We start from the raw sequence: 14,508 nt of genomic DNA, 5'->3' as shown, positions 1-14,508 counted from the left end.
TTAAAAGAAGGTTGGTTACATGTGGAACTGCTGGGTACAGTGGTAGGAACACCACTGTACTCAGCAGTTCCACATGTGGTTACAACCTACTCCAGGAGGGGGCTGAGGAAAGGATGGGCATGCCATGGTGGCCACATGGGGAATAGAGGCACTCTCCTTCCTCTTCCCTGATTCTGCCCATTCACTTCCCCCTTGCTGCTTTTCTTTCACACTCTGCCCCCCCCCCCCTCCCAATGGATGGACTCCTTCCTTCTGCTTGTGTAGAAAGAGGCAGGATGGATGAGTGAGTCCTCTGGGGACCACAGTGCTGATGATGGTGCCCCACCATCAACCCTCCCTGGCCCCTCGTCGCCCCCGAGATATTTTTCACATTCATATGTGTCTCCAATCTTCAACCCAATTACGTGTAGAATCAACTCTATTCTATTTAACTGAGAAGCATATTTAAGGATGTCTCTATATGTATTATTCTTGACTGTGGAGTATCTTATTCTACATTTGTTTATTATATAGGAGACCTGAGGATCCACTTGGACATATACTCTGACGCCATGTGCAAGAGAAAACAGGTGCAATGGACTATACCTAGTTTCCTCAAGTTAGCTGAGAGCATAACGTGGAATGAATGGTTGAAGTCACCACTTACAAGTGGTAAAAATGATCACAGTTGTGATCAGCCAGTGTTGTTACATGGCTTCTGTATTTGCTGGTGTTATGTACACATGTAAAAAAAATGATTTTCATGTTTGTTTTTGTTAAAGACTTTCTTTCCAAAGTGAAACACTAAGCTTTTTAGACAGGGAAATGTACCAGATAGTATCTGATTAGCCTGCTGTGGACAGTCAGGTCCATATAAAACAAAAGCTATATTGAAGAGCTGTAAAAAAGTAAACAGGCATGGGTTTCATCCCACAGGGAAGTATTTTAGGGTAAGAGGAAATATTTGTGTTTGTGGGTAAAAAAAAATAGATACAAATCAAAATGGATAATTTCTACTTTTCATTTAATATCTTTCCTTGTGTATCATGATGTTGACATTGGAATAGAAGTCTGCTGAATCCACTGTTCATCACTGCAGAGCTTGTAAAACAGCTGTTGGTTTCATACTTTTATATTCAGATGTTTGTAAAATAAAGTAAGTGATAAGTGAGTCTGGCTATGTTTCTGAAGCTATTATTTCTAGAAAAAATGAAAAAGACTGCAGAAAAGTTCCAAAAATGAAGGTAAAGGGTGCTGTGCATAATTCTCGTATAAACATTTGGGGTTTTCAGTGAGTGGAGGATGCCAAATGCACATCTATTGAATCCCTATATCAGAGTAAAGGTAGGATAATAAAGTAAATAATATTAATAATTATGTTGTGGCATTTCCATTGACTTTCCACAGACCTAGTTTTAGCTGCAAGAATCTCACTCATGTAACTAAAACAAAAGTAGAAGCTATAAAACAGGAGAAGGCGAAGTTTGACCTGTGGGATCTATTTGGCTCTTGGGATCCCTCTCATGGGCAGTCCCTGAAGCCCTTCCCTGTCCCTAATTTTTTAAAACCATCAGGCTGATTTTAGGATGACTTCTTTGTCCCCAAACAGCTCCCAGACTGTAGCTTTTGCATCTCCTGACTTTACAAAGCCCCACAACCCTTCCCTAAACAAAATAGTTTTAAAAATCAGCTATAATGGTAGCTGAAAGTGACATTTCATCACTTGAGGCATATCTACCATGTTTCCCCGAAAATAAGACAGTGTCTTATATTAATTTTTGCTCCCAAAGATGCTCTAGGTCTTATTTTCAGGTGATGTCTTATTTTTCCATGAAGAAGAATTCACATTTATTGTTGAACAAAAAAATGAACATTTATTATATACTATACAGTAGTTATCATCATAAACCAGCATAACCAGACAAACTGAATCCTATGAAGATTTTTTGTTACTACCAATATTTCCATGTACAACACTTTATGGTACGTACATTTACCGATCCTCCATGCTCTGGTGTTCTGTTCGTTGGGCATGCTTCCGAACAAAAACTTTGCTAGGTCTTACTTTCGGGGGATGTCTTATTTTAGGGGAAACAGGGTAAATGCTCTGGTAGATCCCAGTGTGGAAAAATGGCAGCCACCCTTGCTTTAGACTAGGCTTGGACAATCAATGGCCCTCCAGGTGTTTGGGCCTCCAACTCCCAGAAGCCAGTGTACCACATCATTTTACATGGACCTCCAGATGCTGGACTACAACTCCTGTATTCCACATCATTAGACATCATAACTAGAGCTGATGGGAGTTGTGATATAATACCATGTGGAAGGCTGCAGTTCTGTAGGAGAATGGGTTTTGAACTTGAGATAAGAGGCTTATGGATAGGATGCCTCATGTTTTTAACTCTTTCCCAGCCTCAGAACCACAAGGGTGGTTGGGTTGCTATTCCCATTATTCTCAATCTGCATGGTGGATAACAAAAGTGATAGTTGTTGTTGTTAAACGGGGTAAAAATTAAAGAGCACCAACCACTATGTAAAAGAAATCATAATTGGCTCTCTGTATCCACAAAGTCCATGGATTCAATGGCCCTTTGAAGGCAACCATAAGGCTAATGTGGCCCTTGATGAAGATGAGTTTGACACCCCTGCTTTAGATATTTATTTCTTCATTGGCGATTGGATTTGATGTCACTTACAGTCCCTCCCAATTCTGTGTTTCTATGAGTACACAAAAATATTTTCAAGAACAAATTTGCAAAAGGATTTGTTAAAGAATTACATATATGAAAAAACTTTATTTGAAAATACCAACATATTTTAAACACTTTAAACAGATCTGCACTGCAAACAAAATAGCTTACATCTTTTTTTGCCTCACATGAAGATATATTATCAAGAACTTTGCTTAAGCATTTAATATATAATTTCTCATGTGAACATTGGGATAATAAGGCACTACAAACCTTATGCTTGTTTAAATACTGGAGCAGCAACATCTAGCTTAGGTAGGCTAGTGAAGCATCAAAATTTAGAACTGCGCTGACACCAATGGTATGAATATTTGTGGAATGTGACATTAGCTAACCAAAGAAGAAATATGCTAAATGCCCATAGCAAGATTAGTGCATTTCACAGATCAAGTAAAATGTACACAACTTTCAAAAACTGATTCCCTTGACATGAAGTACAATATTCACTACAGTCAAGTGCGAGCTATAAAAGCTATTTTGTAAAGGGAGTCAGAAGAACAAAATGAAATCTGAAAGAATAAAATTTGAAAGGGCAGTGACATATATTTTGTTTCAGGACAGGATATATTTTGCAGTCCAACAACAGTTTACTTAAGTGACCAGAACTAACCTCCATTCAAAGCTACAACATTTTTCTCTTTCATTTCTGGCAAAATTATTAGTTCTGCTTGAAGACTGAAAGAGCAAGGACTTCTCTAGTACAGCTAATGGTGAGAGTCAAAATTCTAATAATTAAAAGCTAGCAAATTTATTTTAATCAACAAGGTGGCTACATTGTAATCCATTAAAAGACGTATAATCCATTTGCAAATAATTTAAAGCCTATTTTATAGGCAACAGTCTACTTAATAAATACAAAAAGGTGTCATTCCATACAAATTTATTGTTTTCTTCAAAATAGCTAAATGATTAAAATATTAATTTTGCAGCACAAAGAACTATGTCGATTACTGGCAGACCTGCTGCAGACAGTCCTTGTAGAAATATCAGAATTCATTCAAAATCATCTTCATAGTCATATTCATCTAAGTCAACATCAGCCAAATGGGAAGGCATGTCGAAGAAGGGCCGTTTCTCCATCTGGTATTTCAGAACGTTGGTCTTTTGATGGTCTCCAGGGTTCAGCTCAGCTTCGTAACTAGAAGAAAGTAAAAATTAACATGAAAAGTTGATACTACTGAAAACATACTGTATGTTTACTGCTTACTACTTCAGTGTCAGGTAATAACAAAACTGGAGGAAAACTCTCAGAACACAGCTGAGGGATCATTCGTTCTGTTTTGAACTAGCTAGTATGGCTAATGGTAAAGGAGTGCAAAACATTTGGAGGACTGTCTGTGCTGTTCTATCATGTAACACTATTATCCAAAGAAACCTTTGAGACATATCTATCTATATTTAGGCAAATGTCTGTCCCACTGTATGTAGTGGAGCTGAATCTGTCAAATCGCCTTACAACGTAATCCTAACATGACTCCTGCCTCCCACAATTAGACATTTTTAAATACCTGTATTTCATTGCATAATAGTCACACTTATCATTTTTTCAATCACAAAAGGGGTGGAACCTGCCTTTGATTCTCCAGTTCATTTTTTTAAATACTGCCTCACTTCTGAAACAGGAGGAGGAGAAGGAATGGTCAGGTCTCAAACAAACAGCTCTGTTTCCGTTTTTTTTTTTTAATTGCCTTGCTTGGAGAGAGGAAGATCCCGCTTGCTTTCCTTCTTTCTCCAAAGGCAAGGCATTTTACAAAATCTGAAATGGAGCTCTTTGGAGGAAGGAGGAAAGATTCAAGTTCCAGGGATCTCCATTTCATACTTATACAATTGCCTTGCCTTCATCAGACAAAGAAGGAAGGGGGAAACAGCCTCAAAAGGCTCTGCGACTATTATGCGAGGAACACAAAAATATCAATTTTGCCGCCTCCAAAATGGGGGTACGACTATTATGTGGTGGTTATTATTATGCGATAAAATATGGTATTAACCTACATAGAAAAACCACCCTTTTTAGTAAAGTGGAATATTAATAAAGCCTGCTCTGCATAGGGATGTGGTTTTTAATGGTTTTGGAAATAATAGTTATGACAAATTGCTTGTTGCATTTAAACTATCCAACCGATTAATACAAGCAGTATATACTAGTATTATGGCTTCCCACCCTCAGTGTTTCACATATCGAGGAAGGACTGCTATGGTGTGGTTACTGTTTGCAATTAGCAACCTTAGCACCTACAACTGGCTAATTTTGCTCTCAGGATACCAAGGTAAAGCCAGTTCTGATGCAGTTATTCCTTGATCCATTGATTATTGTAAAGAAATGACTCAAATGGAGATTTGCGGTTATGAGGAAAGAGTTTGTTCAATGAGGGTGTGTGACGAGCAGAGGGGACAACTTGCATAGGATACACATATGGTCCAGAGCAGCCTCCTTTCTCCTGCTTCTCCAGAAGGATCTTTCTGTTATATGAAGAGTAGGCAACATTAACAGTAAAAACAATAACCACTTAAACCAGTGGTTCTCAACCTGGGGTCCCCAGATTTTGGCCTTCAACTCCCAGAAATCCTAACAGCTGGTAAACTGGCTGGATTTCTGGGGGCTGTAGGTCAAAAACATATGGGGACCCCAGGTTGAGAACCACTGACTTAAACAATTACAAAAGGGGACAATTAGTATTCTAATTTCTAGAAGAGAGTTTGGTGGGCAATGTGCAATTCAACAGATGCAATGTCCATCATTGCATTGGTCACTGATCAGAAAGAGTAGTGAACTGTGGGGCTTTTCTTTAGACTGACTGACCACAAACAGATGCAGGCCCCTGTATATTTACCAGTCATTCCACTGGTCGCTGGCTGCTTCCTCAGCTACTAGGATATCGTACTCTTCAGCAGCATATCTCTCCCAATCGGACATCTCTTGGTTTTCATTTTCATTGCCCTGTGAACATGATCACAATGCTTGTAAAACTGAAGAAGGTGGAACGAATTTATCATTTGACTATGGTATTATGTTCATGAGCAGCATCTTGTTAAGTACTTATCACACTTACCCTTAGAATAGAAAACTGATCCTTCTGCTCATGGTCTAAATATTTCTCAATGTTGAAAAAAGTGTCAAAGAACACATTTGCCATCTTACATCTCTTTAAGTCACGGAGAGTTATTTTCCCTGGAAATAAGATTGAAACAAAAATATATCTGGGTTCAAAGCATTCCTATTTTAGACTGCAATGCAAATAATGTGGAAAAATTAAAAGGCGTATACATTTTCTTTTCACTAGATAAAAAAGAGGAAAGGAGGGAAACAATATGGCAGCATTTTCAAGATTGGCTGGTTTTTATTTTCACGTGAGCTTTTGTGCATATAAATCTCCTTCACCTTAATTGCAGGGTGAAGTAGATTTATAGCCAGGAAAACTCACGCTAAAATAAAAATGAGCCTTAAAGGTACTCCCACATTCCATTTTCATGTTTTTATGCTGCAAGAAAAGAACATAGCTACTTTTTTGGAAAGCATTTTACTTTAATATGTAGCAGGACGACCAGTGATGCTGCAACATTGGCTGATGTTAAATGACTCCTCTGTGAAGGCCTGAATAGTGAATTCTACTTAGGAATAATTTGTTGTTACAACAGAATAGTTTCTTAAAAATTAATTCATGTGGAATCTAAATATAGTCATTACACTATCAGGAGAAAAGGTAATATTCGTATTTTACCAAATCTTTGATTGATTTTGAATCATATATTTCTATCATCCAGAACAGACGGAAGATTAATAACTGAAAATTTCCAGTAAGCAGAAATATCAGATAAATTTCTGTCTTGAAAACGTGACAACTATATTTGAAAATTTAACCAAGGTAGCTGCATGCAGCAGACAAATGGCGAACATACAATAGCTGTGTTATCTCCTGTCAGTGTGAAAGAATTGCTATGGAGAGGCTAAGATGGAAAAGAGCCAATCACCTTCATACTCAGGCTTCACAAGATCAAGCATCTGGCAAAGACAGTCTTCAAATGGCAAAGGCTCAATGGCCATATTGTCCAGTTTCTGGCACTGCTCTTCATAAAAGTATTGCAGTTCATACATCGACAAAACACCATCCCCATCAAGGTCCATGCACCGGAACCAGTATTCAATACTGCAACACATTTTAAAATAAAAGTTAAAATCCCATTTAAAAATCCTATTTTTGTATTCTCTAAGTTGGGAGAGAAATCTATGGAGATCTATGGGATTCCCACTTTGGCTACAAAAGGAACACTGCAACTCTTCTGTAAATTAAAAGTTAAAATTTTTTTCCCCCAGTATATATTAACTACATATATGTATGCACAGCCTTTAACTTCTTCAACACCAAAAGGCTGACAGTAGGTTACTAAGCAACTGCACTAGAAAGGCTTGCAGCTTTCTGCGAGGCCCAAGAATTTAGAGACACAAAGCCTGACTGTGAAGAATTTCTCGCTAACCCAAGGAATGGGAGGCCACATGTACCTGCCATATTCTCCATCTATTCCTCTCTTGCTCAATGTTGCTTATGTATGTATAACTTGCTGTGTACAACTTCAATTAATAAATAGATGATCTATATGGCACCAACAGTGGATAAACTGAATACTTATAAAATGACTAGCTGTGCCTGGCCACCCATTGCTGTGGCTTTTTGGATTCGTTTGTTCGCCAGGTGGAATAGCAGTGAATAGCTCTGCAGCTGCAAAGCCTGGCTGTTTTCTTCGTAAGGGTATCCTAGTTTGGTGAGGTGGAATACAGTGAATTGTCTCGGTGCGGCAGGTATGCATGCTGTTATTAGTCTCCTTGAGTAGCATGTTATGGCCTTGCAGCCTCAAAAGTCTGACTGCTTCCTCCCTGGGGGAATCCTTTGTTTGGAGGTGTTAGCTGGCCCTGATTGTTTCATTTCTTGTATTCCCTTGTTTTCAAATGGTTCCCCTTTTATTTGTTGTCCTGTTGGTATACATTTTATTTTTTTTCCTGATTGTTTCCTCTGTGGAATATCCCTGTGTTCAAAGTGTTGTTGTTTATTTAATGTCCGGGGGGTTTTTTGGTTTTTAATTCTGGGTCCTTTTTTTATTTCATTTGCTGTCGTTTGTTGAATGGTGTTAGCTGGCCCTGTTTTCCCTGTGTTCATAGTGTTGGTTTGTTTTCACTGTCCTAGTTGTAGATTGTTGCAATATTTGCAGCGAGGTGTTGTTTTTCATAGGATTTGCCTTGGTAGGAACCAGACATGCATGCTGCAATGTGTCACCTTGATTAGTATTTAATGGGTTTTTAGCGTGATACTATGAACACAGGCTGGTTCCTGGGTGTGTGTTTTTTGTGCTTGAAGGCGTTAGCTGGCCCTGTGTGTCTCTGGTTTTGAATTTCCCTCTTTTAAGAATGTTGGAAGTAGTTTGCCTGTTTAGTATTTATTGTCCTTGTTGTTTTTAAGATGGTAGGTGCTTGAGCAGTCTTGTTGTACTGTCCTAGTGTTTTGTACTACAACTGCCATATTCCCAAATAGCCGGTTTGGGATTGTGGGAGTTGATGTCCAAATGGGGGCCCATTTTGTCAGAGAACTGCTTGATTGTGCTTAAAGAAACAGCCTCACAGCCCTTCCGAGTAATGGTGGTTTCTGAAGTAATGGTGGTGTACCTTTTCCCTTCCCGGCTGTTTTGCCCTCCGTCCCTTCTCCTGCCTGCGTTGCTTTCCCCCTTTCCAGCTTTTAAAAACTTATTTTCTTAGAATTCAGTCAGGGACTTTGCGAACGCTGGGGAGAGGAGGGAGGGAGGACAGGAGAGCTGGTTGGGGAAAAGCCACACCGCCATTACTTCATAAACGCCTCTTTTTGCTTACCAGACGCCCACGGAAGGGTTGCGAGGCCGTTTCTTTAAGCACAATCAAGCAGTTTTCTGACGAAATGGGCCTCCATTTGGACTACCACTCCCATAGTCCCAAATAGTTGGTTAGGGATTGTGGGAGTTGTTGTTCGCTCTCCCTCCCTTCTCCCGTCTGTGTTCGCACTATGTCGTTTTCGCAAAGTCCCTCACCGAATTCCAAGAAAATAAGTTTTTAAAAACTTGAAAAGAATACGTAATAAAGAAAAATATACAAATATATAGAAAGCTAAGGGCAAAGAAAGAGGAACTGGATAAAATGGAAATAGATGAGGTACAAGAAAATCTAATATACTTAAGAAGGAAATTTTTTGAGTTCAGCAACAAGAATTCCAAAAGGTTAGCCAATTCCACACAAAAAAAGAAAATGGAAAATACTATAAATATGATAAAAGATAAAACAGGTAAAATATGTAGAGCAATGAAAGAAAAACTAAAAATATTTCAGGAGTTTTATAGTGACTTATATCAGACAAAAGCTGGTTGTACTGAGGAAATTAGGAAATATGTGGAAGAAAACTCGGAGTGTAAATTGGAAGAAAAAGATAAGGATTTATTGGAACAATCTATTAAGAGGAAGGAAATAGAAGACGTTATTAAGAATTTAAAAGCTGGGAAGGCTCCAGGTATGGATGTTCTAGGAACAGAATATTATAAAAGTTTTAGTGAAATATTAATACCAAAATTGTTAGAATTGTATAATGGAATAATGAAAGGAGAGAAAATTCCAGAATCGTGGAGAATGTCACTTATAATATTGATACCTAAACCAGACAAGGATTTAACAGATCCAGGGTCATATAGGCCCATATTGTTTGTAAATCAGGATGCAAAAATATTATCAGCTATAATAGCTAACAGATTAAATAAATGTATGTATAAATACATAAAAATGGACCAATGTGGATTTGTAAAGGGGAGACAAATGTCAAACTTGATAGGGAGAGTAATAAATAAAATATGGAGGGCTCAAAGGGAAAAGATAAAAGTAGGGATATTAGCATTAGACATATTCAAAGCTTTTGATTGTGTGGAATGGCAGACATTAAAGGAAATTATGAACAAATTTGGAATGGGAATTAGGATAAAAGGATTAATAGAACAATATTATTCAAAAAAATTCGGCAATAGTAGCGATTAATGATGGAGTGACTAAAGAAATTGAAGTGACAAGGGGAACAAGACAAGGGTGCCCTTTATCACCAATTTTGTTCACTATGGTGATTGAACTATTCGCAAATGTAATTAGGAAAGATACAAATTTGGAGGAAGTAAGAACAAAGGCAAAACAAAAATTAAGCTTATTTGCTGATGATACATTGTTATGTATAAAAAATATGGTGGATAAAATGGATAGGATAAAAGATTAGAGACATTTGGAAGGACAACAGGTTTACAAATAAATTGGAATAAATCAGAAATGATGCTATTGAATTACACAAAAAAAGAAGAAAAGGATTTTATAGAACAGAGCAAGATGGGAATAAGAATTAAGAATAAATTAAAATATTTGGGCATAATTATAACCAAGGATTTAAAAGAAATGGAAGAGGAAAATATAATAGTGTTAAGGGATAAAGTTAAAAAGCATTATTAGAGTATGAAAATTCAAATTTATCATGGTTTGGGAAAATTGCGTTAATAAAAATGAAAATACTTCCAAGGATAAATTTTATATTTAGAATGCTACCACTCCAAATTACGGAAAAAGAATTGAATAAATGGCAGCTAATGATAAATAATTATTGTAATGGTAATAAGAGAAATAGGATAAACAAACAATTATGGTACAGAATTGGCAAAAGGAAGGGGGACTAGCACTCCCAAATATAAAACAATATTATGAAGCTAATAGATTAAGACTGGTTATTGAAGGAATGATAAACAAGGATGATATAGAATGGTTAAAAATAGATTCTAAAAAAGTAGAGGAAGAAATTCGGAATATATTTTTTAAGGATTTCACAAGAAAGGAAATTAGGGAAATTGGAAACCCAATGTTAAAGAATGTATTAGACATATGGATTAAATATAAGAAAAAGTTAATACCAGAGGGTTCAAGAATAATTCCAGTTATAATGGAAAGGAAGTTCCCAAAAAATTTAAAAAATATATTGGATAAAGTATTAAGGGGAAAAAACCTAGACAAAATAGGGGACTGGATTAAGAGGGGAATGAAGAAGGAAAAGATAAAGGAGGAATTTGGGGAAATAAAATTGACATGGTTCCATGGTGTTCAGCTAGAGCAATGGTATAAGAATTGGGTAAAAAATAATAAAGAGGGGAAGGAACCTAACCAATTTGAACAAATAATACAAAATGGAAGGGATATAGATGATTATAAAAAAATGAAAGGTGTAACTGGTAGAATCTATAGAATGTTGGGTGGAATAAAAGAAGGAGAGAGAAAAAATACCACTCTTAAGGAATTATGGGAGGGGGAGTTAGAGATGAAAATAAATGAAATGGAATGGTCGCAATTGTGGAAACAAAGGCACTTGAAAAATTTATCAATAAGGGTTAAAGAAAATTATTATAAGATAATTTGGAAATGGTATTTAACACTATTAAAAATGTCAAATATTAATAAAAACCATCCAAAAAATTGCTGGAGAGGCTGTCAGGAAGTGGGAACATATATACATATGTGGTGCCATTGTAAATATGTAAGGAAATTTTGGTACAAAATATTTAAAGAGATAGAGGATATAATGAACATCAAATTGGAAAGAAACCCTGGTATTGCATTATTATCAATATATAATAACAATAAGATGGATAAAAAAGAAAAAGAAGCAATAACAAATTTATTGACAATAGCAAGACTGCTTATAGCAAGGAACTGGAGAAAAGTAATAGATGTACAGATTGAAGAATGGTATTAAGGAAGTATGGAAATTGGCAATAAATGATAAGCTAACATGTAAATTAAAAGTTAAAAGAGGGATATGGAAAAAAATGATTTTGAGGATGTATGGGGGAAATTTATTGAGAAAGGACTCCAAAAAAGGGATGGAGGGCTACCGCCTCAGGAAGAAATGAGATTTTGGTTAGACAATGCATAAGAAATGGCTCGGGGAGGGAGGGGGGATACACAGTGGTGAAGAAATATAGATAGACAAATGTTAACGATGTAGTAGATATAAATCAACAGTAGATATAAAAGAATAATAATATTAATAATAAAACTTTATTTATACCCCGCCACCATCTCCCCAATGGGGACTCGGGGCGGCTTACATGGGGCCATGCCCAGGACAATACAATATAACCATATCATAATGCAATTAAATAATACAATACATAAAATAAACAGTACAACATAAGATCAAAACAGCAATATAACAAGGGCGGGCCGCATAAACACTACATTTAAAAACTAGATTAAAAATTAAAAACTGGGTGAGAAAGGGATCAGAATAAAAAACCTCGAGGGACAGGGACATCAGATAGTGAACCAGTCTAGAGGATAAATATTGGGGGGAGTAGCAAAGAACATTTACTCTCCGAAAGCACACCGGAAGAGCCATGTTTTTAAATCTTTCCTGAAGGCTAAAAGGGTGGGGGCTTGCCTGATTTCAATGGGCAGCGAGTTCCACAAGCGAGGGGCCACAGCAGAAAAGGCCCTCTCCCTTGTTCCTACAAGGCAGGCCTGAGATATAGGTAGTGGCGACAGGAGGGCCTCCCCTGATGATCGCAGAGATCGGGCAGGTTTATGGTAGGAGATACGGTCATGGTAGGAGATAGGTGGGTCCCAAACCATTTAGGGCTTTATAAATGATGGTCTGCACCTTGAATTGGGACCGGAAGATGAACGGGCAGCCAGTGGAGCTCCTTAAACAAGGGAGTGGATCTCTCCCTGTAACTTGCCCTGGTTATTAATCTGGCAGCCGAGCGTTGGACCAATCGTAATTTCCGGGCCATCTTCAAGGGAAGCCCCACGTGGAGCGCATTACAGTAGTCCAGTCTAGAGGTAACTAAGGCATGGACCACCGTGGTCAAGTCAGACTTCACGAGGTATGGTCGCAGTTGGCGCACAAGTTTGAGTTGTGCAAAGGCCCTCCCAGCCACCGCCGACACCTGCGCTGCAAGCGTCAGCCCTGAATCCAGGAGGACTCCCAAACTGCGGACCTGTGATTTCAGGGGGAGTGTAACCCCGTCCAGCACAGGTTGCCACCCAATACCCCGATCCGACGAGCGACTGACCAGGAGGGCCTCTGTCTTGTCAGGATTGATCCTCAGCTTGTTCCCCCTCATCCAGTCCGCCACAGCGGCCAGGCACGGGTTCAGCATCTGCGTGGCTTCCTTGGAGTTAGATGGAAACGAGTAGTGGATTTGTGTGTCATCTGTGTAGAGATGGCAACACCCTCCAAAACTCCGGATGACCTCTCCCAGCGGTTTCATGTAGATGTTAAAAAGCATGGGGGATAAAATAGACCCTTGCGGGACCCCACAGGTCAAAGGCCAGGGGTCCGAGCAGGTGTCCCCCAGCTTCACCATCTGGGAACGGCCCTCCAGGAAGGACTGGAGCCACTGCAGAACCGTGCCACCGAGTCCCATCCCGGAGAGCCTCCCCAGAAGGATACCATGGTCGATGGTATCGAAAGCCGCTGAGATGTCCAGGAGAACCAGCAGGGTCACACTCCCCCTGTCCAGTTCCCTGCGGAGGTCATCCACCAAGGCGACCAAAGCCGTCTCGGTGCTGTGCCCAGGCCTGAAGCCAGACTGCGAGCGGTCCAGAAAATCAGTGTCATCGAGGAACTCCTGGAGCTGCGTGGCAACCACCCGCTCCAGAACCTTGCCCAAAAACGGGAGGTTGGAAATTGGTCTGTAGTTGTTACATACAGATGGGTCTAACGAGGTCTTTTTTAGTAGCGGTTTTACTACTGCCTGCTTGAAGCAGGATGGAACTGACCCCTGACCCAGGGAGGCATTTATTATAGCCACAAACCAATCCAACAACCCCTCTTTGGCCTGCTTAACCAGCCAAGAGGGACAAGGATCCAGAGCACAAGTGGTCGCCCTCACAGACCCAAGAATCCCCTCCACGTCATCAGGAAGAACAAGCCGGATGATGCAAGTATTGTCTGCTATGTGACAAAAGCAATTATTGTATGAAATTTTTTAAATTCAATAAAAACTACTTTAAAAAAAGCTTGAAAAGGTGAAAGCTTTCCTTCAACCTTTTTTCCTCTGCCTCGTTCACTTGCTGGATGTGGTTGTTTAGGCCTATTGTCCTCCTCCCTCGCGTTGGGATGCTTGCGCGCAGCTGCCTTTCATGCACGCATGTCTTCCAAGGGTGGGGGCTACTCCAAGCATGTGCACAGTGCAGTTTTCGTTTTTAGGGGGTTTTGAGTGACTTCCAGTTTGAATTTTGGGGGGGGGGGATTGATGTCTAAACACAGCGAGGGTGACCATGTCTTTTGCAGCCAAGTTATATGGGTTTTGGGTGTTTAGTTTTGTGGGTTTTGGGTGTTCAGTTTCGCTGTTTACTTTAAGGCAGAAATGGTCAGAACATTTATATATATATATAGATCAGGGGTCCTCAAACTTTTTAAACCGAGGGCCAGTTCACAATCCTTCAGACTGTTGAGGGGCCGGATTATCATTTGAAAAAAAAATACAAACAAATTCCGATGCACACTGCACATGTCTTATTTGTAGTGCAAAAACAACAACAATAACAAGAACAATGAAAGAACAATACAATATTTAAAAATAAAAACAATTTTAACAAACATACATTTATCAGGATTTCAATGGGAAGTGTGGCCCTGCTTCTGGCCAATGAGATAGTCAAGTTAATTAGGGTTGTTGTTGTTGTTGTGTGCCTTCAAGTCATGTCAGACTTTGGGTGAGCCTAAGATTTAATTTATTTATTTAT

At 38.9% G+C, this 14,508-nt stretch overlaps 2 protein-coding genes across 6 annotated transcripts in view; one reads left to right on the top strand and one right to left on the bottom strand.

The window, feature by feature from the left end:
• The window catches only part of LOC100565959 (cohesin subunit SA-2), a 74,267-nt gene extending 73,117 nt beyond the window's left edge, over positions 1-1,150 (top strand). For all 3 annotated transcript variants that reach the window (XM_062975329.1, XM_016992352.2, XM_062975328.1), the window contains exon 34: positions 514-1,150. In XM_062975329.1, the coding sequence (XP_062831399.1) occupies positions 514-522 (9 nt within the window). In that variant the 3' untranslated portion in view covers positions 523-1,150. The remainder of the gene's footprint in view (positions 1-513) is intronic.
• Positions 1,151-2,754: 1,604 nt separating this feature from the next.
• Positions 2,755-14,508, bottom strand: part of ppp2r3b (protein phosphatase 2 regulatory subunit B''beta) — a 62,767-nt gene continuing 51,013 nt past the window's right edge. For all 3 annotated transcript variants that reach the window (XM_062975330.1, XM_062975331.1, XM_062975332.1), the window contains 4 exons: positions 6,699-6,874; positions 5,780-5,898; positions 5,561-5,667; positions 2,755-3,867 (listed from right to left, as the gene is read on the bottom strand). In XM_062975330.1, the coding sequence (XP_062831400.1) occupies positions 3,723-3,867; positions 5,561-5,667; positions 5,780-5,898; positions 6,699-6,874 (547 nt within the window). In that variant the 3' untranslated portion in view covers positions 2,755-3,722. The remainder of the gene's footprint in view (positions 3,868-5,560; positions 5,668-5,779; positions 5,899-6,698; positions 6,875-14,508) is intronic.

The sequence above is a fragment of the Anolis carolinensis genome, chromosome 3 (genome assembly GCF_035594765.1).
Source record: "Anolis carolinensis isolate JA03-04 chromosome 3, rAnoCar3.1.pri, whole genome shotgun sequence".
In the NCBI taxonomy this organism is placed as follows: Eukaryota; Metazoa; Chordata; class Lepidosauria; order Squamata; family Dactyloidae; genus Anolis; species Anolis carolinensis.
This window is presented reverse-complemented; position numbering and strand designations above follow the sequence as displayed.